The sequence below is a fragment of the Xiphophorus hellerii genome, chromosome 10 (assembly GCF_003331165.1).
Source record: "Xiphophorus hellerii strain 12219 chromosome 10, Xiphophorus_hellerii-4.1, whole genome shotgun sequence".
Classification (NCBI taxonomy): Eukaryota; Metazoa; Chordata; class Actinopteri; order Cyprinodontiformes; family Poeciliidae; genus Xiphophorus; species Xiphophorus hellerii.
The window spans coordinates 22,442,582-22,466,624 of NC_045681.1; the positions used below are offsets into that span (position 1 = coordinate 22,442,582).

The 24,043-nt window shown below is 38.8% G+C and overlaps 1 protein-coding gene across 1 annotated transcript in view; it reads left to right on the forward strand.

Annotated features, from left to right (window-relative positions):
- The window catches only part of antxr1c (ANTXR cell adhesion molecule 1c), a 57,153-nt gene extending 34,471 nt beyond the window's left edge, over positions 1–22,682 (forward strand). Inside the window, exons 12-18 of the mRNA XM_032574673.1 lie at positions 5,362–5,440; positions 10,448–10,543; positions 11,155–11,193; positions 11,286–11,384; positions 11,479–11,646; positions 12,863–12,943; positions 17,484–22,682. Of these exons, the coding sequence (XP_032430564.1) occupies positions 5,362–5,440; positions 10,448–10,543; positions 11,155–11,193; positions 11,286–11,384; positions 11,479–11,646; positions 12,863–12,943; positions 17,484–17,747 (826 nt within the window). The 3' untranslated portion in view covers positions 17,748–22,682. The remainder of the gene's footprint in view (positions 1–5,361; positions 5,441–10,447; positions 10,544–11,154; positions 11,194–11,285; positions 11,385–11,478; positions 11,647–12,862; positions 12,944–17,483) is intronic.
- Positions 22,683–24,043: the final 1,361 nt, after the last annotated feature.

A 24,043-nucleotide genomic window follows, 5' to 3' on the forward strand; every position in this document is an offset into this window, starting at 1 on the left:
TGCTGGGTGCACTATGGTCTTAATTTTGGCACTGAAACTGCACCATAACCCTGGAAGAAAACCCAGAGCTAAAAAAGAACAAGGAGTAGGTTCGTCTTTTATTGGACTGTGACCTAAGACACACAGTAAATGGTTTTGATTAAAGCATAGTCATGTTTTTCAGTGGCCTAATCAAAGACCAGACCTAAATCCAATCAAGAATCTGTGGCAAGACTTGAACACTGCTGTTCATAGGCCTGTCGCGATAAACGGTAAATCAATTAATCGTACGATAAATTAAAACTATCGACGTCATTTTAATTATCGGCATTATCGTCTCTTCCGGCCTTTTTCTCTTTCTGTTAATGACACCGAATGAAAAAAGGCTCAACTCCGGTGCTCTCCACTGACTCCTCCCTTCCTCATTTTACTTAGTGTAAAGCCCAGCGCAGACTACACGATCTTAGAGCTGCCAGCCGATTGTCGGCCCATTTTCAAAACCTGACAGACCACACATTAGCCGACAGAAATCCTAGGTATAACGGTTCGATCGGGTTCGTTCCTGCCGTGTGGTGTCCAACAATGGGCACAAAATAATGGCTACAAGTTCAGTGAACTAATTTTAAAACCAGGCATTAATCAATGCTTTACTACAATCTACCTGCAATGCATGTGGCTAGTGTCAGCGTAAAGTCCTGACTGAATGAAAATCATTAGAACCTATTTACGTCACGTTAACGAAGAACAGCTGAAAAGTTACCGGGTTTATCAACTGCGGTAGCAATTTCGCTCCAACTCCTCCTCTTGTCATTTCTATATTCTTTGCATGTTGAATAAACATTAATGTTGTTTCCACATATCATCTCCAATGTTCGCTGGACTTCGGGTTGCGCCGTTTCAGCTGTTTGGGATTCCCCGACGTAATTTCCCCTCAGAAAGCGCGGAGGAGAATCCGCGCTTTCTGATTGGCTGCCTGTCACATTCAACAGGCTGCGTTAACGATCCCAGTCGGGGAAAACCCCTGATTTAGATCGGAGCGGCAACGACGATCTACCGTAACAAACCACACAATCTTAGAAAGACCAACGTTTTAAGATTGTTGTAAGGGGAAAAATAGGAGCAAAAAATCATGTAGTGTGAATTATTGCATCAGGTAGTCGATGTGCCCATCTTCTCTATTTAAATCTAATTATTACTGAAGGGCAACATAATATACAGACTTCATAATCTGCACTCTTTTGGTTGAATGCAGTATTTATTTCCACTTTTACTTTATGTTGTTTAGGTTTTTTTTTTCAAGTGAGTTTTTTGTTAATGGAGACTGAGAATCCATTTTATTTTTGTTTGTGGTTGTTTTGTTTATTTTGTTTATCAGTTCAAGTGTTAAATATTCTTTTGAAAATAAAGTGTATCTATCTTTGGCAGGAAATCGCATGCATTATTACATCATTTCCATTAAATCAGTGTAAAAAGGTCTTCAAACAATATTATCGTTTATCGCAATAATTTTTGAGACAATTAATAGTTGAGCAAAATTTGCTATTGTGACAGGCCTAGCTGTTCATAGAAGTGACCAAAGCCGAAGGAAGCCTAACTCACTGGCAATTGGATCATTTTCCTTCCGCTTCTTTTTGTTCCTCCATCACATAAAATCCTAAGAAAACACGCTGAACTTTTCGGGTTTTAACGAAAACGTTCAACAGGAAGGAATTTGTTTGCACAGTGCAACCTACGCAGCAACCAGATTTGCTCCTACATCACATTTCTGTGCTCTCATTTAGACCCCAACCGTGTTCCAACATCAACTATCCGCAAACCTCTCTGACCCAAGTCTTTATGGGAAGAAAAGAGCTCAGATCCACAGAATACGAGGCTGAGTGGACGATGTTAAAGACTTTATAAACACAGAGGGAAACCCGGGGGGAGGAGAGATGGCCAGTTTCTCTCCCTCCACATACAGTACTTTAAACTTAAATCATTCCGTTTTGCTACAAATTCCGTACATTTATTCTCCCGCAGCAGTCGGGGTAAAACAAACGATCTTCGGGATGGCATTTGGAAATCGGACAGCGAAGGGTTTGACGATTCTGAGCTAATCCGCTGTTTCACTACCTGTGTGGAGGATTCTCTCATCTTTCTGCCCGTCTGTCCTTTTTCTTTTTGACTGTCTCCTTTTATGGTCTCAGCTACAGATTCACTTTTTTTTTTTTAAATCCCCCCGCCCTCCAAAAGGCTTTTTATTCTCTTTCAGCTGTCTCTTTGTCTGGGTTTGCCTGATCAAAGCCATGTAGCAGCTAGCCAGGTCTTTCATGTGTGGGACCACATGTTGGTAGCATGCAAGGTTCTCGGCAGGAGAGGTGGGGGGAAAAACTCAGGATTGGTTCTTTACATTTATAGAAGCCAAACCTAGAGGTGACCGTAAGCCAGAATTAGGAAAGTGTTTCACTTAATGTCTAACGTGTTTATCTATATAAATGCTTAATAATTTTAAAAATGTATGACTCACCAACCAATTAATGTCATAAAGACTTTGTATCACGGGAGGACATGTTGATGTTGGTTTAAGTGCACGGATAATTGTTGCAAAATTACAGCTTATGCATATTTTACCTTCTGCACTTATTGGCACTAATAGTAAAGTAACTCACAATGAGAAATTTTGAAAATGTAATTTTTCATTTGAATGCTGCTAATCAGAGGGAAACAATTTCACTTAAAAAGTTAAATTCATTAAATGCAGAAGGTCAATAAAATGGGATTTTCCTAAAAAAAAAAAAACACTCTTCCAAATAAATAAAGAATCCTTATTTGTTTAGATTATTTAGAATTTAATAAATAATCCTTGACTTTCTGTTTCCCTGTGGTAGAAATATTAGAGGATATAGAGTTTTATTTCCTTTAGCCACATGTCACCAGCACACAGTGAGGATGGAAAGGAAAGTTAGAAAAGAAAAAAGAAAAGTCAAAATCTTGGGAGTAAACACGTTTCCATAGCAACCATTAGATGTGCTCTACAAGCTAACCAATTCCATGGGAGTGATGCCAAACTCTTAATTTCACATTGCAAAGAAAAGTTACTTTGTTTTTGTCCATATCGTCCAATTATTTATGACCGTTTGAACAGCACAAATCAGATTTTGTTTTAATCATATCCAGACCTTTGGTCCTAAATTGAATACATATCTAATGTTTTTCAAAGCAACCGCATTCTGAACAGCCGTGTTGCATTTTTTCCGACTTCCGTGTAATAAAGTGTGACAGACTGGCGAGATCGGAAGTTAAAAGCAGATGAGAAAGAATCCAACTGCACGACAACTCCATAACTGATGTTCACACACTGACATTTGTAGCATCCGTGTTTACTGCTGCATGTGATGTCACATGTTGTTCTGCGTATCTGGGTCATTTCAGGGACTCTTCAACGTTACATCCAATAGAAGTGGCATTTAAGTTTGAACAACAACCATAAAAAAATTTTCAAAAATCAGCAGCAGAGTTTTTCTGGAACAAACGCATCAAAGAATGAAAATATGGGAGGCTGGCAGATCAATCCACAAATATCAATAATATCGATACCTAGTCAATATCAGTATCGGATCGATGCTAGCAAGATTTCCTCATCAAATGTTTTATTTTTGTTTTGCAGTTTGTCAACTCTATCTCAAAAAAGATTTGTTTTGATTTGCTCTCGGATGACCATTTTTCTCCTCTTAGTTTATTTAGAAACAATGGGCATAAATCATATTAATATGGTGTTAACGTATTTTGTAGACACATAAATTTTGTCCAAATTCTGTCCTAGGTTTTAACAAAAAAAATCAATTCTAAGTAAAACTACAAAAACACATAAAGATCAGAAGTTTGATGACATATCAAACGTAAATAAAAAGTATCGGTATCAGTATTGGTATTGGTGATACGGGCCCTGTATGCTTTACAGTTGGGGAAAAAGTGGTTATGCCCCAGTGATATAGTTAACTGCTGTTTCTTAATAGGATTTTTTTTTTGTTCCACACTAAATAAATGTACTAAAATAAAATTTTCCGTGTGACATTGTGCTGCAGGAACAAAAGATGAAGTCATTACAAGGTTTTTCACACCTCGTTGCTATGAACTGACAGGCCTTGATTGGGTGGGAAGTGGGAGGGGATTTAGGTGTGAAGTTGGGGTTGGGGTTAAGGTTCTGGGTTTAGCTGGCCACAATAATTAGAGGTAAATGAAACAGCAGTGCTGCATCAGCTGCTGTTCGGACAGCTGTCTGCTTCACTTCCTTGTGAAACAGCTGTCTGTGACCATGCTCTACGTTTCCTTCCCACCACTTTGTTGTTGTTTTTTCCCCTCCACATCCTTTAATTCTGGCTTCAAGGTTTTTCCGGCTGCTCTATCATCTCTTGGAATTTTTTCATTTGAACAATTTTGGATTTTTTTTATTTTTTATTGAATGATCATCTGGCATCTTGTCTTTATGGACTCAGACAAATATGCGAGACAGATTGAAGGTTTTGCTTCTTTCTGTTCGCCTGACCCCCTTTCGTCCCCATTTTCAGGAATGAAACCACAAAAAGCCCCAGAGATGGGGCAGTTCTGCGAATTGTTCTCCAATGTTAGAGGCGGAGGGGGGGATGATCCAGGGAGATATGTTGGATACACAGATGAGGTTAGAAGAGGGGCGCGGACAGAAGCTTGTTTTGATAAGGGAGTCTGTTGGGGAAAAAAAGCTGAAGGATAATTGAAAGTTGAGTTTGGATGATGTAATTCCCTGAGAAACAAAAAGCAACCTCCACTGGCGGGTCTTTCCACTGCAGTTTATTAAAACTACTATGTCTTTGTGTTTACTGTGCTGGCTCACCCAGTTACAACCACCTCGATGGGGTTTTTTCTCCTTTCTTGCTTAAACAAAGTGGAAAACTTCTGTATCTGGTTCGTTTGGGTAAAGCCAGCTCAATTACGAGTGAAATGGAGCCTGTAAGTACAAGTCAAGCTGCTCGTTTGTTGGACAATTTCTAACAATATGACCTCAAGGGAGATTAGAGATTTCAGCAGCTACAGTGAGACAAAAGTAACACATTCTGGAGACTGAAAAGAAAATTCTGGAGTGAGCAGGATTAGTCATTGTAATTTACTGTTGGGTTAAACGTCTGTCTCCTCCGGCTCCTTATCCCTTGAGTCTTGTGGTTGGAACCTTTTGGTTACAGTTACAATCTCCCCTCATAGCTAGCAAAGTGTTTGGTGACGTGATTCTGCTGTGAAGCCAACTTTGAATGACATCATTCTGGCGAAAGAAACTGATTGAGTTACGTTTTCTGTGGACGACATTGTGATATTCACACATTATTGATGCCTTTGCTCATTTCTGTGCGTGTTTTTGTTATCCTGTTTCAGGGTGATTTATCTCCAAGTGAGCATGAATGACGGTCTGTCCTTCATTGGCAGCAACGTCCACATCACCACCACAGAGTGTGTAAGTAATTATTTAACTTTTTTTTTATGCAATTGGAAATTTACGGGCACGTTTTTTTAGCATGTCTTCCGGACATGTGTGGGCTTTTTATTTTTACTTTTTGCCACTTTACAACCACAAAATTTGTGTTTATTGGGGCTTTTTGTGATAGACCAAGACAAAGCAATAATTTTGAAGTTGAAAGAAAATCTGAAAAATGCGGCAGGCATTAATATTTTGCCCTCTTGAGTCAGTACTTTTTTAACCACCTTTTTTGATGGAGTACATGGAAGAGTACATCTCTACAAGCTTAAATTCAGCATATTCTTTAATGCAAAATGCCTCAAGGTTCAGTCAGACTGAACATGGAGGTTTCTGTAAACAACACTTTTGAGAAGTCAGTGAAAAATCTTGCTCTACGTTCTTGTTTAGACTGAAGTTTGGCCTTGGGCTGCATCTTTTTGATGAATATGCCTTAGCATAAAGCAGTGAATCTCTAACATTTACAAGTACGACTTCATTGAATACCTTGTTTTTCACATGCCAGACTCTTGACATACAGTACAGACCAAAAGTTTAGACACACCTTTTAATTCAATGAGTTTCCTTTATTTTTATGACTATTGACATTGTAGATTCACACTGGAGGCATCAAAACTATGAATAACACATGTGGAAATATGCACTAAACAAAAAAAGTGTAAAACAACTGAAAATACCCCTTATATTCTAGTTTCTTCAAAGTAGCAACCTTTTGCTGTGATTACTGCTTTGCACACACTCTGCATTTTCTTGATGAGCTTCAACAGGTAGTCACCTGAAATGGTTTTCACTTCATAGGTGAGCCCTGTCAGGTTAATAAGTGGGATTTCTTGCCTTATAAATAGTCATGAAAACAAAGAAAACCCATTGAATTAGAAAGGTGTGTCCAAACTTTTGGTCTGTACTGTACATAGTAAAATAGTTCAAGGTTCGGAGTTCTTCCGTTTGTTACGTCATGAAGCACAAAAAAACCATCTCATCCTTTGTAACTCACTGAGAAGGTCAAATTCATTTACTAAAGGGAGCAATCTGTTCAATTTTCCTTGTGTTAAAAACACAAACGGGACGGGCATTCTGACAAGACTAATTCCAAAGGCCTGGTCAGATTGACCATTTACTAAAATCAAACAAATTTTAGTAAAAATTTGTTTGATTTCACTCTGACTGTTTGTACTTTAATAAATCTTTCACTTGTCATACCTATAATATTGTTAGCAGAATGCACCCTAAGAATAGTTAACTTTGTCACTGGGCGGATGAGTTCATAAATCCTCTGGAAGTCAAACTTGGAACTGGAAGAAGCTGAGGAGCTTGGAGTTCCTCAGTTTATGCATCCACCAAATTTACTTCTACATTAAGGTTAATTTATTTAGACTTAACTTGTAAATAATGGCAACTTTTCTGCAGAGTACCACTTAAACAGCCCAAGTCCAATCAGAACTGGTACCAACATGGTCCTAACAACAATTGTCCAGCTGGAAGGGGAACGTTTACCCCTGTCTCAAGTCTCCAGTGATAGATTTCAGGCTTTTGTACATGTAGACCAAAACGTTCACTGTCCTCTGACTAGAGCATCGTCTTCCACTTGTTTGCTGTCTACCAAACTGGAGTTTTTATGGCCTCTTCTTGCATCTCTTTCTTAAATATTCTCCAACAAACATCCGAAACCTTCAAAGAACAGCTATATTTATTCACAGACACAACTGGGCCATATTTACAGACTGGATTCTATTTAGGGGCTTCAGTGTTTCTAGAAAGATTTCAAAAAACCATGTATCTCATGCTACATAAAGTTATAATAAACTACACGGCAGCTTGTGGTTGTGATGTGTAAAAATGTTCAGTATGGATTCTTTTGCGAGGCAGGACATGATGTTTTCCCCTCCCTTCCTTTCGTAGAAGTCTGGTGTTTTGGTCTGTGGGATGACCCATTTGTCTTCTCCATCCTCCCTTTTAAGTGTTGTTACTAGCAATGATGCATTCAAAAAGACCCACTGGACTCCCCAGCAAAGGAAAGAAAAAAACTTAGAGAAGCAAGTTCAAGACCACAATATGCGTTTTCTTTGAAGAGTAAAAGGGAAACGTCCCATAACGGCACTGACTGATGAATCCTTTACTTCTGTTCAAATGTTTGTTACTCAGCTAGTGGGAAAAGGGTTGACATTCCATTTAAAGTAATTTAAATCAAATTTACCTAAACAAAGACATATGGTGGGACATATGGAAACAGAAAATTCCATCTAACCAACAAGAAATATTCCCCTTTAAAGGCCTCCTGCCCCAATCCATAAAGCTGGGACAAGAAACCATGAGAGCAAACTATGTGGCTTATGATGTATACATCCCAACTTAGCATGCTATTACAATTAGACAGTAGGGGAAAGTTAAAATATGCTTAAGATCCATAAGACATCAAATAAAAATGTCCAGCGGATAGCTAAAATCCGTGAATTCTTCACACCCCCTCTAAAAACACTTATAACTGTCTACTATAAACAGTCACACACCAAATATACCTTAAAATGTATTAGTCCACACATAGTGTTGTATTAGCACCAAAATTTAAACTATAGCACACTCAATGGTGGCTACTTCCTTGTCACAGGAGGCTATAAGTATTCCAAAGCTAGCTACTGATCTGATTAATGACAGGCTGCGTTAGCTTTGGAAAAGTTCATGACTAGCATGTCTAGGCTGGAAACCCACTGGATTGCCTATGCTTCCTCTACTGTCCATTAGCACTGGATAGCTTGGTATTAGCATCGATAGAGTGGCGTTAGCGTTGATAGGATGGTGTTAGCACTGATAGACTGGTGTTAGCAATGGATAGGCTAACAACTAGCATGCCTAGGCCATAGAAACATTTTGGCAGTACCACAAAAGCTAATATCAACAGTATCTCTGCTCTTGGGCTTTCAGCCAATCATTGGCAAGAAAAATAAATGGCATTCCTGGATTGGTTGCTTTTGAAAATGCCAGCCAGTAGCATGTCAACTAGCATTGCAACTAGGTATGCAAGCTTTCCAAGCTGCATTTTCTTTCAGATATTTCATAAATTGTCACCTTACTAAAATAATAGCCTAGGTCATTTTTCCAAAGAGTTGGGTTTTTTTTTGTCTGAATCACTTTTTGGAAAAAATGACATAGGCCATTATTTTAAAAAGGTGACAAAATGCTCTATGAAAAAATGTGCAAACAGGCAAATTTCACATGAATAATTGGGAGTTATGAAGACATCCGTGATTACTGAACCGCGAATAGATGGGGATCCACTGAAATTTCATCGTTCCATTTTTTTTGCAACCAGCCCAATATGTGTAATACCATACTCCATGACAAAAATGTGCACACATCCAGATATGGTCCCATTTACTGTCACCTAATAAATTACACTATCAAGTTTTCTAATCAGACAATTTAGTCATTCTAAGGGTCTCACTGCTTGTTGACAGAGGGGAGGGGATTAGGTTTTGAGAAATATTTATTTGGTTCCTGTGATGAGCTGTCTAGAGTCAGCCCCACTGCTGAGTTCAGATAAATCCTCAACAACCCCCCTCGTATGATAGATAGGGGAAAGTCTAACCACATGTGATCCTCATCTGCGGTCTGTAATGAAAACCATGTTTGGCTGGCGGAGGCCCGGCTCGAGAGAAAAAGAGAGAAATGTTAACAGATGGATATATTAGGAGACTTAAATGATTTAGATCGACCACAGATAGCAAGACAAAGAACACAATCGCTACGGTGACGAGGCTGAAAGTGCTCCCCTCTGTTCCTCCTCATGTCAGAGCTTTGGGACTTTAAATCCACTGTTGCTGATCTTGGTAGCATCGTTGTTAGTTCTTTTGGAAGTGAACTACGTTCTGGTCTTCATTGGCCAGCTTGTTTTCTATCTCTCAACCAAGGTTACAGTCAAATCAGTCTGATTCCCTTGGCCTTCCTTGACCTATTTAATTCAATTTGTACTTAGTTTTTTAATTGCTTCCTAACCTGTTTACTAACCTACGGGCTTCCTTTTAACTTATATATTCACTAATTTACCTTTTCAATCACTTCCTTTATCTCTCCATTGACTTTGTTTTCCTTATCTTCATACTTTCAATCTACTTAATTCATTCATTGCTATCTTTCTTTCTCAGATTATCTACCTTCCTGCTGAAATTTCTGTCTTTGTTTCCATCTTTCCTAATTTGCTTCCCTTTATAACTTCATTTTTTCTGTAGTACTCCTTCATTTCTTGTTAGTGTTTTTGTCCATACTTCCATCTTTCCTTTTGTAAAATGTTCTTCCTTCTTGCCATCCTTTCATCTTTATTCACTAACTTACCAACTTTTTTGGTCCATTCTTTTTTCTTTCATACTGCCATTATTCCGCCCTTCTTTAGTTTGTTCCTTCCTTGTTTTATTCCTTCCTACGTTTGTCCGACTGTACTGATCCTTTTTAAATCGATAAGTAAGTAAATGTTTTTTTTTTACAGTACTGTACATACATAGAATAAAATATCTTCATAGTTAGAATGATTAGATTATAATCCATGTATATTAAAATGTACATCGCAGATAACTGAGGTCAGAAATCTACTGATTAAAAATAGCTGAAACAGACTTTATGCAAACACGTGATTAATATGTTGGGGTCAGTGAAAATTCAACAAGGCCATGGCGAGGAATCGCTGAAGGAGAGATAATTAAAGATGAACTAATAATCCTCTGTGTGTGGATTTAAATTCATATCCTGTTGCCCTGCTCTTCCCACGCCGCTGCTGTCTTTTTCCTGAACTTTATTGTTTGGTAGGTTGAAAATGTCCAAGACTGCACGCTCTCCTTGGAAGTGTTTAACACTTTCCTTTTGTGTTCCCGTCCTTCTATCCCTCCTGAATTTCATCCTTCCTTCCCGTCTTCCTTCTTTCATTTGCTGCTAACAAATTTCTCCTGAAGCTGTTCACCGGTAGTAAATATGCTCCTGCTTTGTGTGTGCGTTGTCCAGTTTGATGGCACCATCCTGCTGATAACGCTGCTGGTGTTGTTCCTCCTGCTGGCCCTCCTCTTCATGTGGTGGTTCTGGCCTCTGTGCTGCACCGTGGTAAGAAACTCTAATATCTTTTTATTGTTAAGACCAGGACTGATACGCTCTTCAACCACAAGTTCAGTGGATATGATGAATCCTTAAAGCTGCATATTTGTTAACTGTCACCATGTTGTGACAGTATTAGCTCCACCTGCTAATGCCGTCTGAAGAAATGCACAGCTCCTGACCAAAAACAACCAATCACAGCCAGGAGGAGGGGCTTTGTGCTGTTAATCAATCTGGTGAACTCTTGGCTAAATATACTAATGGCAGAAAAAGAACTTAACATTACAGGAAAACTGTTTATCATCACATAACTAGCTTAGCATTCATGACAGACTATGCTATCAAAAATGCGTGACAGAGGACGTGAGGGTGATTGACAACGGTAAGACCCGCCTCCTGGCTCTGATTGGTTGTTTCTAGTAAGCATTGGGAAAAGGCAGAGGAGCTTGATTTTTTTTCTCAGATTATCTGTCTCCTACCATACTTTCACATAGTGACAGTTTCAGAAAATATGTAAAAAAAAAAACAAAACATTTTTTTCATAAACGTTTCATTCTTCAGTTAGTCAGATAGAAGCAGAAATGATGTACGTTGTTGTGAAGATCCTTTCTTGTCCACAGGTGATCAAGGAGCCTCCACCTCCTCCGCCTCCTGAGCCTGTGAGTCCAAACAGCTACACACACACCAATGCAATCAGAATTTTAACTAGGAATCTTGCAAAATGAAAGAAGTCTCGTTTCTGTGTTTTCAGGAATCAGATGACGACGATGGCCTGCCAAAGAAGAAGTGGCCCACTGTGGACGCCTCATATTATGGAGGAAGGGGAATTGGAGGAATCAAGAGGATGGAGGTGATTAAATCACATTGACGCAGTTCAACCAGACGACTCTGATAAAAACCAAAAACAGGTCACTAACCGTTCCTGCGTCGCCCACTGCCTGCAGGTACGATGGGGCGGTAAAGGATCCACCGAGGAAGGCGCTAAGCTGGAGAAGCCGAAGAACGCAGTGGTGAAGATGCCGGAGCAGGAGTACGAACCTTACGAGCCCAAACCCAAGAAAGCTCACAACAAGAAGCCGCCTCAAAACCGCAAGTGGTACACACCCATCCAGGTACACACTGCCGCAGACTCCCACAGGACCACTGAGAACACGCTAGCTGTGATTCAGTCCAATTGCCACACACATTTTGAGCAAACTTCCAAAATGCTACAAGAAAAAAAAATGTGATTTGATTTGCCGCAAATTAAGCAGGCTATGTAAACTGTAATTTCGTCAGCCGCTGACGCTGTAACAGAAAGGAGAGGTTGCTAACTAGCATGGACTACAGAAAAATGGAGAGAGGTTTTCAAGAATGTGTTGCTATCAGACAAGTTGTATTTTTTCTGTCATGTCAACCAGCATTAGCGATGATACAAGCTGTACAAAGAAGTAGAGAAAGATCAAGAAATAAACAGCTGATCGGTCATGTGAGGTAAACATTTGTTTCGTCAGAACTTGTTTGGTCAAATGTGTTTCCATTTCCACTTTAGCACCTTGACTCTTTTTTTGGAAAGCCAAAACCACCTTGGAATCTAGCTAAAACCACTTTTTGTTTATTCAGTTCTTAATCACTGAATCTTGAAAATTTCACATTAGTGGAAGCAGACACTCCTTTGTAATCATCTCTGAGCTGATGGTAAAACGCAAAAAATACCAGGAGTGTCTTGTATTTCTCTGCTGACTTTATGAATGAAGCCTTTCAAACAGTAGAAGCACTGTACCTTTTTCATATAAGGACACACAAAAATACACACTCCCCCTTCTCTACACATGCTGATTACAGTGTATGTACTGTAAGGACACCACCTAGAAAGGCAGATTATTCTTAAAATTTAGAAATGCCATGTAGAGTATGGATGAAAAATATTCCTCTTCAACAGCTTAAAAGAAAAAAACGTGATCTACCGTTCTGTCAGAAATAATTTTTTTTTTTTTCTTTTTTACACTCGCCAAACACTTGGTGTTGGTAAAATTAGTCTTTTAAACTGGTTGGATCCATATGAATTTGTCCGATCCCAGTCTGCAGACTACGCAACTTTGATGACCTTCCTCAAAATGTTGCATTTGTGCATAAATAATATTATTTACAGCAATTTTTGGTTGCTGGTTTGGTTACAAAACACATTCCTGCACAGGAGAACACAAAACAGAGTCACTTCAGTGACTCATGGATGATTTCTTAGTTTGTTAGTTTGCCTTAAAACAAATTAAGTGATAAACTCTCCACATGAAGTCAGAAATAACTCCAATGACGTAACCATGAAACCCTCCATTCTCTGCTGCTCAGGGTAAACTGGACGCCATCTGGGCTCTGTTTCGCCGCGGTTATGACCAGGTCTCCCTGATGAGACCCCAGCCTGGTGATCATGTAAGTTACTCACAATTAAAAGATGTCGGCCTCTTTCTTTTAAGTCCACGTAAAACTGGTGGACTTAGATGGAAGGTTATGTAAAATTATTGTTTTCCAAAGCTGATGTAAAAAAGATTCTTAATTTATTTCACTATTCAATGCTTTCTAAATATGAATCTTGGGGGGAAAAAATTGTGTACAATTTACAGGGAATAATTCATGATGGAAATGAGTGTAAAATAGCTTTTCTTTTTACTTAAAATATAACAAAATCTGCTTTTACTACAATATGTTGCAGTATCATATTGTAGGATTGATGGGATTTGATTCATTATTAGAGATATGTAAACAAAATCTTTTCATGTAACTTGAAATCTAACTTGGGGGGGGGGAAAATGGTTGAAAACCGCTCAGATATGTAAACATTAACTATGTCAATGTTTGCCTGCATGTGTGTTTGTGTTTGTGATTAGACTTGTCAAGGGACTGCATGCGAATAAGCTTATGAGCTGGTACAGCGCATCAAATGTTGACATTTATGTTTGAGCTGTACATTGTCCCGATCTAAATAAAGTTTATTTTCATTAATAATAACAACCTTACTTGAGATGTATAGGGTTAGGGTTGGGGTTGGGGCTAGCCAGATTGTTGGAGACATTCTGGTGGTAGAACACGGAAAGAAACACTGGTTTTTGAGACCATGTGAAGGGCTGGTATTTTACATGCTAGTTATTTAGCATCTGTAACCTTTGGAAACATAAACAAGATCATTATTTCTGTAGGCAGCTAGTTATAGTAGACGACTTCATTTGATCAAACGTTTTTACTCTCTACAAGCTTTAGAACCGTTTCCCTCGCCCCTGTAGAAATACAAACCGAAAGGATTAGCAAACGCTTTCTTGCAAACATTTGGACCCCGTGTGCATATGGATTCGTGCAAATTTATACTGGAGTCTCTAAGCCATCCAATTACCCTCTTTAGAGTGAAACAGCAACAGCATAAACAGTCCCCCTGAGGTAACCAGTGCTTAAAAAAAAACGTTTCAGTCGTATGAATGACTAGTCATTGTTCCCTCAAACCCCCGGTGTCTCTGAGCTAGCTAACACCTCAGCTGGCTCGGCGCATGCGGTTGAACCAATTCCTCTCTCACACCTGCTTTGCATTAGACGCTATAAATTAGATGAAAAGCCGAACCACAGCTCACATCCTTGTAGTTGGACAGGCGTCTTCTGCATTTTTTATTTATTTATTTTTTTGCTCAGCTCTTTACCATGAACCACGTGGTTCTGTTTTAATGCCCAGAGCATCTATCAAATTGCGCCACATAATAGCTAGCGATGAATGTGGAGAAAGAAAAGGCTTTACGCTCAGAACAAAGCTCCCCCTGGGGGGAGCTTAGAAATACCTCACAAACATCCAGTATACTGTTGTTCTCTTTATTCAAATAATCCTTCATAATTTTTCAGCTCCACTAGTCCCAATGGAGAATTTTTCCACTTATTGAACATATTTCAGGTTCACTCTTTTTCAGCAGCTTGTAAGGTGGGGTACATTATTTTGAAGTCACAATTTGTATGGAATAATTTGAGTGAAAATTATGACTCAGTGAGTACATACTTCAGTTTTTAATGTTCTGGTAGTCAATTGCTAAGGAGAACTAACAATAGCCTCTTTTTTTATTTTTCAATTTAAAAAACATCTTATTTGTACACCCATGTTTCTATGGTGTGGTACTAGGGTCAAAATGCAGAATGTTACACACCTAGCATTGGCTATGTCTTTGTTCCAGGAGGCTACATATTCCGAAGCCAGCTTAGATTAACAATAACTGATGTCAAGCTGGATTAAAGTCAATTCTAACAAAATAACACACTGATGCAGTCAAATGTATGTCACCTACAGATATTATATGTCATAATATAGATAATATGTCATATATGTGATTAAATGTTCTTTAAAATATATATATGTCTACTAGCATAGATGACCAGCGTAGGTATGTTTGTTGTCAGCCTATCAATGCTAGCCAACAGCTGAGGAAGTAGGCAAACCATTGTGTCACCATATGCTAGTCACTAGCCTCTCCAATGTCAACACAAGTGAGTAGCCTCTCTCTCATTTGCCAGTGGTGGCCAGTTCCAGCTAATCAGATCAGTAGCTAGCTTTGGAATGGCTATAGCCTCCAGTAACAAGGATGTATCTAGCTGGGTGCTCAATAGTCTTCACCTTCGCCCTAATATCACGTATTGTTCTTTTATTCAAGTTAGCATTACCATGTGCAGAAAGGGAACAATATCAGAAGCGTTGGATAAGTCCTGGACATGGAGTTTGCTATGCTTTTGTGAAGCTGGCGTAACTTTGCTAGCTAAAATCCAGAGTTGGTTTTGTTACTTGCAAAACTTTTTGACAATAATCTATTCTTGCACAATGATGACCTACTGTGGCTCGTTCTGAATTGAGGAGCTGTTTGAATGCTACATTCATCGGGGTTAGCTTTATTGCGTTTTTTGGGGGGTTTTTTCCAACAGACTTACTGAGTCATAGCACAAAGAAAAATGTCAGTTCAGTTTCAACGCTTAGTTTTTCTTTCGTTTGTCGATTGCCAATAAACAGCTCAATGTGATCCAGGATGCAGTTCAGTCTGCTGTCTGAAACTGCCAGGGGGAAATTGCTGAGCTCATCGAACTGTCACATTGTTTCATGCTAAAACAAAATCCCATTTCTCTTCTCTAGGAGCTAACAATGAGCAGAAGTGTCCGTATATCCCAAGCCACCCTGATGTACTGACAGACAAAAGATCTTGCATTAAATGTGATGAAAGCTAGCTAAATCTTTGTGCTCATGAATGTTGAGGATCATCCAGTCTAAATATGAGAACAAAGTCAGTCATTGTAGGCATGTGTGTGTGTGTGCGTGTCACCAAACCACATACAGGACACTTACATCAGAGGGACAGAATAATACTGAGCTGGTATTATATCCCCTTTCTGGACCAGCAGTTTGCTGGTTACAGGGTAAAAGCTAATGTCAAAAAGAGAAGACACCCAGGCCCATCTCCACAAACCGACTGACCATGCCTCACAAACACGGACGTAAATTTATTGCCAGAAAACTTTATGATCGTTGGATGGATGTCCTGCACAGCTTCAGAGAACAAAGAAACGTTTAGGAAAATTGGAATATTTTCGCAAAACAGTTTATGTTATCAAGGTATTTTAGTCCAGATAAGTACAGCATGTGTTGTTACCTCTGCCAAGACAGGAAAAAAAAAAAAAAAAAATCGTATTTTGCATCTTTATGAGTGACTGCTCTATCATTTTCCACTATGAAAAACCATGTTCCAGTGGTTTCAGCCATTCACACTGCTTATTAACAGATTAACATTTCTCCTATCCACTCTTGACTACCAACCACACAAATCTGGACAGAGGGTAGAGTTTGAGTACTAAAACTCTACTCAAGTTAATAGGTTTTCCTATGTTACAGAGATTAAAAGTCCTTTGTGTAATTTGAAAACTTTTTTTTTTTAAGTTTTCTCTTTTTAAAAAACAATGTTGATCTTTTCTGGAGTCTGTTTTTCTATCCCTATCGACGCTTTCTCTGATAGTTAGCTTAAACTTAACATGACACTAAAGCAGAGGTCTCAAATGCTGCTCCTCAGGGCCCAGGTGTTACCCTGCTGTTGCACACCTGGCTTAAATGAATGCAGCAATTGGAGGCATCCTAAGGAGCTAGTGAAATCATTTGAAACAGGTGTGCTGGAGTAGGGACACATCTAAAACATGTAGGACAACAGGTTGGGACTACTGTACTCAACTAACCCGTAGTGTGTGAAAGATGATATTCCAATGAATGAGGACTAAGAACTGTTTAACAACAGGAAAGAGTCCTCAAGAGTTAACACAAGGACTTTAATCTCCATTCATTTTTATTTATTTCTATTGCTTATGGCCTTTACCCTAGCCCAAAACACAACCAATACCAATGCATGCCTAAACCTAAGCCTAACTCAGGACTAAGGTTAGGCTTAGTTGTCAGCCTATCAATGCTAGAACCTCAGGACTGTGGGTCAGGACTAAGCCTAACCTTAGTCCTGAACCTAAACCCCAACCCTAGAGTACTTCTCCTCATGAGGACCAGGCTTCAGTCCCCACAAGTAGCAGTGGGTCTGCATTACTTCGTTTTCACAATGCAATAAAAACAGGTTCTAGGCTCTCAAATTTGTTTTGGCTACCCACAATGCCCTGCGCTATAGTCCACTTCCTATTTTTGGAGCCGTCTCCGGTCTGCTTGCATCCACTGTGCATTATAACCACACCAGAGTTCAATTTAATGAAACCAAGACCTAGGTTTTTAGGTGGACCAGAGTTTACTTTTCTGATCTCCATCAGAGTTCGATTGCACATTCACACCTCCCCAAACGAACCAGTCTTTCTAGGCAACCTAAGTAGAGTTCGATTAAAGCGGACTAAACAGAACTGGTGTGAGTGCAACCCAAGTGTTCTGCGCTTACCATTTGGTTTGCCTAAACATTCATATTTACTTCTTTCTGTGCAGGGTCGATGCATCAACTTTACAAGAGTAAAAGACGATTCAGCAGCAACCAAGGCCCCACCCCGTACTCCAATTCATGCGCCATCGCCGCCTCCGCCGGACTACCGTCCCGTTACCCGCCCCACCTCCTCATCTCCTACCTCTTCCAGCCCACCCACCAGATCACCACAGTCAGGCCAGGTGCCTCCGGGGCCCCCGCCGTCCCGCACGCCTCCAGGGCCGCCTTGTCCTCCACCAGCCCGTCCTCCACCCTCCCTTCAACCCTAAATCATACAGACAAACCTCCTCCGCCCTCCCAGCCCTATACACTTTGATATCACATTGATATTACTACCCGTCTGAGCATGTGTTTAATCTTGAAGGAGGTGGTCCTGCTGCCAAGTATCCTCCTGCCTTATAGCAAAGACCAGCTGCATGCTGAGACATGTGTCTTCCTTCTGTCGTCTGGAATAGAGTCTCAAGCTAAGCTGCAAGCTCACAATTATAGTCGTGTGACATGCTCTTGTGCCTTTACATGGTTAACTACGGATTAAGAATGTGTTTGAGTTGAATGCTTTCTGTAACTAATGCCAAAGCAAATGCTGCATAAATCGATGGGCAAAAACATTTCTTTAAACTGTGGTTTAACTTGACATTCTGTCTCACACAGATCACGTAATGCCATTTCTGAGATCTTGAAAGGATTGTTGCTGGACAGCAAAGCAAAGAAGAAAGGGATGTCTATCGATGTGTATTGAAAGATATTTCAAAATTGCCTGTCTTCATCAACTACTGAGTTTTGAGTTATTTTTGCCACCTTCTCCATTTCGTATCTTTGCAGTTTTGATGATCTAGTGCCCGACTTGTTGGGTCTGTCGCAATAAGTTTTGCACGATATATAATTCATAATTTACTAAGCCAAAATTTATTTTTTAAGTATTTTTAAAATAGAATTATTGCATAGACCCTTTGCAACTACGTCATTGATCAGTTGAGGCGCCATGTTGGACGTAGTAAGTGACTGATGGGAGTATTAACCAGAGAAGACTGCCGTTGTTTTTGCCAGTAGAGCTACAGCTTGCACTCGTTTAATTCAAGCTAATTTGTCTGTGTATGTAGCTTACCTAGTTGGGGTTCATAGATATTGGTATTGGCAAAAGTTGGAACTAGTTAGCAGGAATGGAGGGCTCGAGACCGGTCTTGGCCTCGAGCTTTTTTCCCCCGGTGTTGGCCTCGGTTAATAATAAGACGTAAACGTGAAACTTGCATAACCATAGAAACACGCAGCAGCGCTAAAACATTGTCTTAGCCACACAAGCTTTCAATTAAGACACAAACTTTGCTCTTTCCAACGATATGAGAATCGTCGAACTACGAGCAAAACTCACAGAACTAGCAGCCAATGAAGAGGAAAAATCAGGCTTATTTCGTTGTGCCAAAAACATAAATTCAGTCTTAACCTTCGATGTTTTATGGCCATAATCCGTGTTAGCGAAAATATTTCCACTTCCTGCACTCTGTTGTCCTTGTGTCATCCCTGTTGGTGATTTTCGGAAATCCCACGGGATCTATTGGCTCTGATAGTTTTGGGAATTCCCCCTGTGAGGCAACTTGTGTTCCTGTATGTACTAGGCACACAAATTATTAGACATTTTAACATGCCTCATAATTTATTAATATGTCCAGGATATGTTTTAGGAACGGTGAGCTTTTTAACATCTAATTATTTATGACTTTTTTTTTTTTTTTAAATGACACATTTTTATTAAACTAATCTCTCAATTTTTTTCATTTAACATACAACTATTGTGCAATGTAATCTGATTAATTCAGTTTAGGGTATGTGTATTAATGTGTGGCTGCATTTAGTAACTTAAATATTAGTTTATTATGACCAGTATTAATTTCAAACCAAGAAGTACTGTAGTTTTTGTTGAGTAAATAACTTTTTTTCCCCCATTAATTTTTGCATTTTTGGTGTACAAAAAGCAATGTCCTGAAATATTTGTTGAAGTCAAACATTCGACTTCAGCCTTGGTTTTGATCTCAGAAGAACCGGTCTTGACTCCATCCTTCCTAGCTAGCTTAGAAAGCGACCCGCAAACACTTCGTCCCCTTGAAGTGTTTGTTGAGTTGATCAAACAATTCAACAAACACTTCACCAATTTTTTTTTTATCGTAAAAAGGTTTACGATAAATTTGCCTGAATGATTTGTATCACTACATCATAAACGTTGTTTCCCTTCCACCGACACAGACTAAAAAAACGTCCAAAAGTCTATAAGCTTATTAGGGTTTTTTTTGTACATGGAGGCTACATGATGGTGGGGTATTTTCTCCATAGTTACTAATGATTAGACGCATAGCATCTCCATAGTGCAATATTTGATTGCATCTTACTAATCATACTTATCAAGTATATTATTGTTTATTTTTGTGCCTTACCTTCTTTCCTCAACAAAAGGTTTACGATAAAATGACAAGTCTGTTTTGCGTCCTTGTCTGTGCAGCATCCTATGAAATCAACTAAATAAACGCGATATTAGGCTGCCAATCACAGGTAGTTAAATCATGCGTAGGTTGTGTTGACGTCCGTCATGGTGGAGTGGGTCGGTTTCTGAAGAGCATCACGTCACGTGCAAAGGGTCAAATACGCTATGGCTTAAATATATCAGTATGAAAAAGGTTGTTGATGATAAGTGTCAAATAGAAACAAGAACAGACAAAAAAATTCAATCCAGTAGGTTCAACATAGCGGTACGAATTTGTGAAAGGAGCGAGCTGACCCAGAACCAGTTAGGCTGATGATGTAAAGGCAAGACGTTACGTTTTAAATGAGATGTAAAATGAGATGTGGATTGGCAAACGGAAGGTTTTGGTGTGGCACTTTTCCGCGTTAAATGTCACTCAGAGACACCTTAAAGCAGCAAATACCAGCAATTTAATGGCATAAATATTACAGTGTGTGGTTAAGATTTGTGGCCCAGTTTTAGCTAATGGGAGGATATGTGTTTTTTGTTATGTATTTCAGGTGTGTTTTAAATGTTATGTTGATTGACATGTTTTAGGTTTGAATTTTTGGAGTAAGGTGAGAGGGAATATATCATTTTGTATGTTTGTTCCCTTTTTTTATTTTTTGTTATATTTTGTTTTGGTATCCGAGTGCATCATCTGTTGAGCAATTGTTTTGTTAGCATCTGGACACTGAAACTAATGCAATCAAGCATCCAGAAATCAGAATCAGGTCTCTCTTTTTTTGGTTTTTTGCTTCTTTTTTTTTGCTTTTTTTGTAAAACATTTTTGATACTGTATTTTAATGACGTTCTGTGTATTTTACGTTTTCAGTTTTGTCATTCACCACCGGTCACATTGCAACTGCAGGGCAGTTCAAAGAGCATCTAATTTATTTTACTCCCCAACAGAAATGCTGGAGAGTATCGAAACAATTGACAAGGTGTCCGATCACTGACATTGACACTGTGCGAATTTAAAAACTACATTAGTTATCTGTTAAGGAAATCATATTAGGCGTGTCAGCGTTGCATGGCACTTTAGTTACACTGTAAGACAGGTTGCTTAAACTAACAGGTTGAGTACAATTTAATGTCATTTACATCTGAGAAAGTTAAAAATGACAAAAAACGAATAATTAAATAAAACGATATTATCTTTAGGGCATTAGCACAAAAAGTGGGCTGCAGCGCCACCTTGTATTAATCAAGGGATATAGCAACTTAACAGAAACATTACTGTTTATCAGTACATATTCTCGGTGGCAGCAAAATGAATCAGTTTTTTTAAATATTATTTAGTTTTTTTAATTACTTAAAACAGTTGATTTTAGCACTGACAAAAAAAAGAGTAAAATTAGGCCCTGGCTAGATTGATTTTATTTATTTATTTTTTTTTTTAAAGCATGGCTGATGTTGTCATACCCATGCCACCACAGTATGGGGCCACAAAGTTAATATTCACAACCTCAAAATGTTGATTTTGGCTAACACAGTATTACGTGGTATTTCCCCCGCAAGAGTTTCTTTAGTTTACAATAGAGGTTTAATATTAAGAGAGTCGGAATGAAGAAAAAAAAAAAAAAAGTTGTGGAAAATTCCTTCGAATCCACTCAGCTGGGTGAAGCTAATATTGAAGGTGACAGTGAGTCTATGTGTCATTATATTAAGTATTTTTCAGATATCCAGTCTGTACAGATATGCCACACACCGCATTTAAAAAAAAAACCTCTGCTTTTAAAAATGTTTTCTGTTTTAATTCCAAAAAATTCTTTGTACATGGATTGGAGGTGCAAGCAAAGAAGAAACATGTTTGCAAAATATTTGTGTTATTGTGGACAGTGTATAAAGTTAGCAGTAGTAGCGCAGTACAGCTCAGCTCTACAGGAATTCAGAAAAATGGTTATTTAGATCGCCTGTAGGTAATTGCAACAAAATTTAAGGCTTTTTTGGGGGCGCGGGGGTATTTCTGTTTACTTATAGGAAATTAATAACAACCATGACATAAGGTCTAATCATCTGGTTGATTATATCTAAATTGAATATTCTTCTATTAAAAACTTCACCAGTTCTTCCCGCTGACCTGTCAAAGGCTCCAGAGAAGAAGTTTGCCACACTTGTAATCCTGTTTTACAAAGCCTTCTGGGATTTTTGTTTCATTTTGCGTATGTCAGTTATGATTTGTATTATTTTGAAACATGGGCTTTTCAGCGATTTTTGTAACATGCCAACTCACTCACTGTACTCAAAAGTTCCTGTGCTTCAGTTGAATTAGTTACGATGTTATGTTGTAATCGCCTTGAACAGAACGACACAGACGAGACACTTAGCTTCATGTCCTTGTCGTTATTTACACATTCCTCCTGTTTTGAGTTGTATCATTGTCACTGTCTTTAGCATGCTTTAATGACTAAACGTCACATTACATGTAAGTGTAAAAACCTGTTGCATTTTACATTGTTGTTCTTCAGGAGCTGGAATTAGCATTAAGGCTTCCCAAAACACGGTTACATTAGTTCTTTTGGGGTTTTTTTTATGACAAACTAATTGATTAATTTAAAAAAATTTTACTCTTTGAAGGAAACTTTTCACAGCTTTTTACATGAGCAGTATAACCAGTAGTATCAAAAACAATGTAAAAGATGGTTGATTTGCTATTGTTAGCTGATGACTTTTTTTTTACAGTACCAATAAAGTTTTGCTCTTAACCTTCTCCTGGAAAAAAAAAATCATTTTTGTACATTTTCCATGTCAATATCTGCATGTTTGCAATTGTATTTATTTAGATCATGGATGTTACAATAATTGTAACCCCTAAGCCCCAACGACAAGCATCTGTACCACAGAATCAATCCAACCACACTATGCAGCTGCTTCACTCACATCGGAATGCTAGATGCTTGAAAGTGAAAAAGTAGTTAATGGTGAAATTTGGGAACAGTGAGGGCACTGACAGTTTTTCCCAGGTGGTTAGTTTATCCTTTAACATAAATTTAAAAAAACAACCTATGGAAAGTAGCATACCCCTGGTCATGATTTAGCAGAACACTGTGAATTGTACCACTTTGAGCTCAGCATACACACACCATTCAGAACAGGAGGGCATCAAGTGTTACACATATATTTCAAAGTGGCACAACTTTGCGTCATAAAAAATGTCCTTCATTTCCTCATATTTGTTTTTCACCATGCCAGCATTCATGGCTAGACAGAAAGCAGCATGATTCACTGCAGACTTTTTTTTAACTAATGCAAAATTCCCATATTGTAGAAGGGTTTTAAATGGGAATTATTAAAATTCCAGTATTTTTAAAAAGGGTTTCCATTGGTTTAGATAAAATGTGGCTCATAGGCCATTGTCTAAACCGTTGTTAGCCGTTTAGACAGCTCACCACTGTCTAAACAGCTTCCTGGTTTTCAGTTTGTTCAGACTGCTGTCTGTTAAAATACAAGTTGCTAGAAATACTCCACAGAACAAACCCCAGTTTGAAAAAAATCCATTGAAGCTTTTAAGTGGAAAAGTAAAATGCTGAATAGCTTAGCATGCATGCTAGCTCCCTCATGACTTCCATGTACTTTTGTCATCCCCATTAAAAGTCTTAGAGTCCATTTAAATTATACCAGACACTTTAATAGGTTCACCTACAACCTCCTCTTCATCAGAAGTGTTGACTCTTTTAGCCAGAAGTAGCAGCCAGTTATTAACATGTTAAACCTAAGCCGAAGTGTAGCAGATAGTCACTGTCCTCCACGTCCCACGCGATCTAGCTAGCTGTTGTGCTATGTGAAAACACATTCTCTGCTGTGGAAGGGTTTCCAAACTTTGAATTTGATACAGGCAGAAGAGCGACCATGAGCGCTTCCAGCTACATAATTAGTGTGGAGTCTACATTTTTTCCCCTCTGCACGCAGAGGGTCGGAGGATGTGGGATGTTAAAAGGGGCTGGCTGAATCAGAAAAAATGAAGAAAAGAATGGAGAAAATGAGGCAGTCAGTCCTTGAAGCAGACAGGAGGGAGTGAGCTTGCAAAATAAAAAAAATAAAGAATAAAAAGTGGAAACAACAGCTTGAACC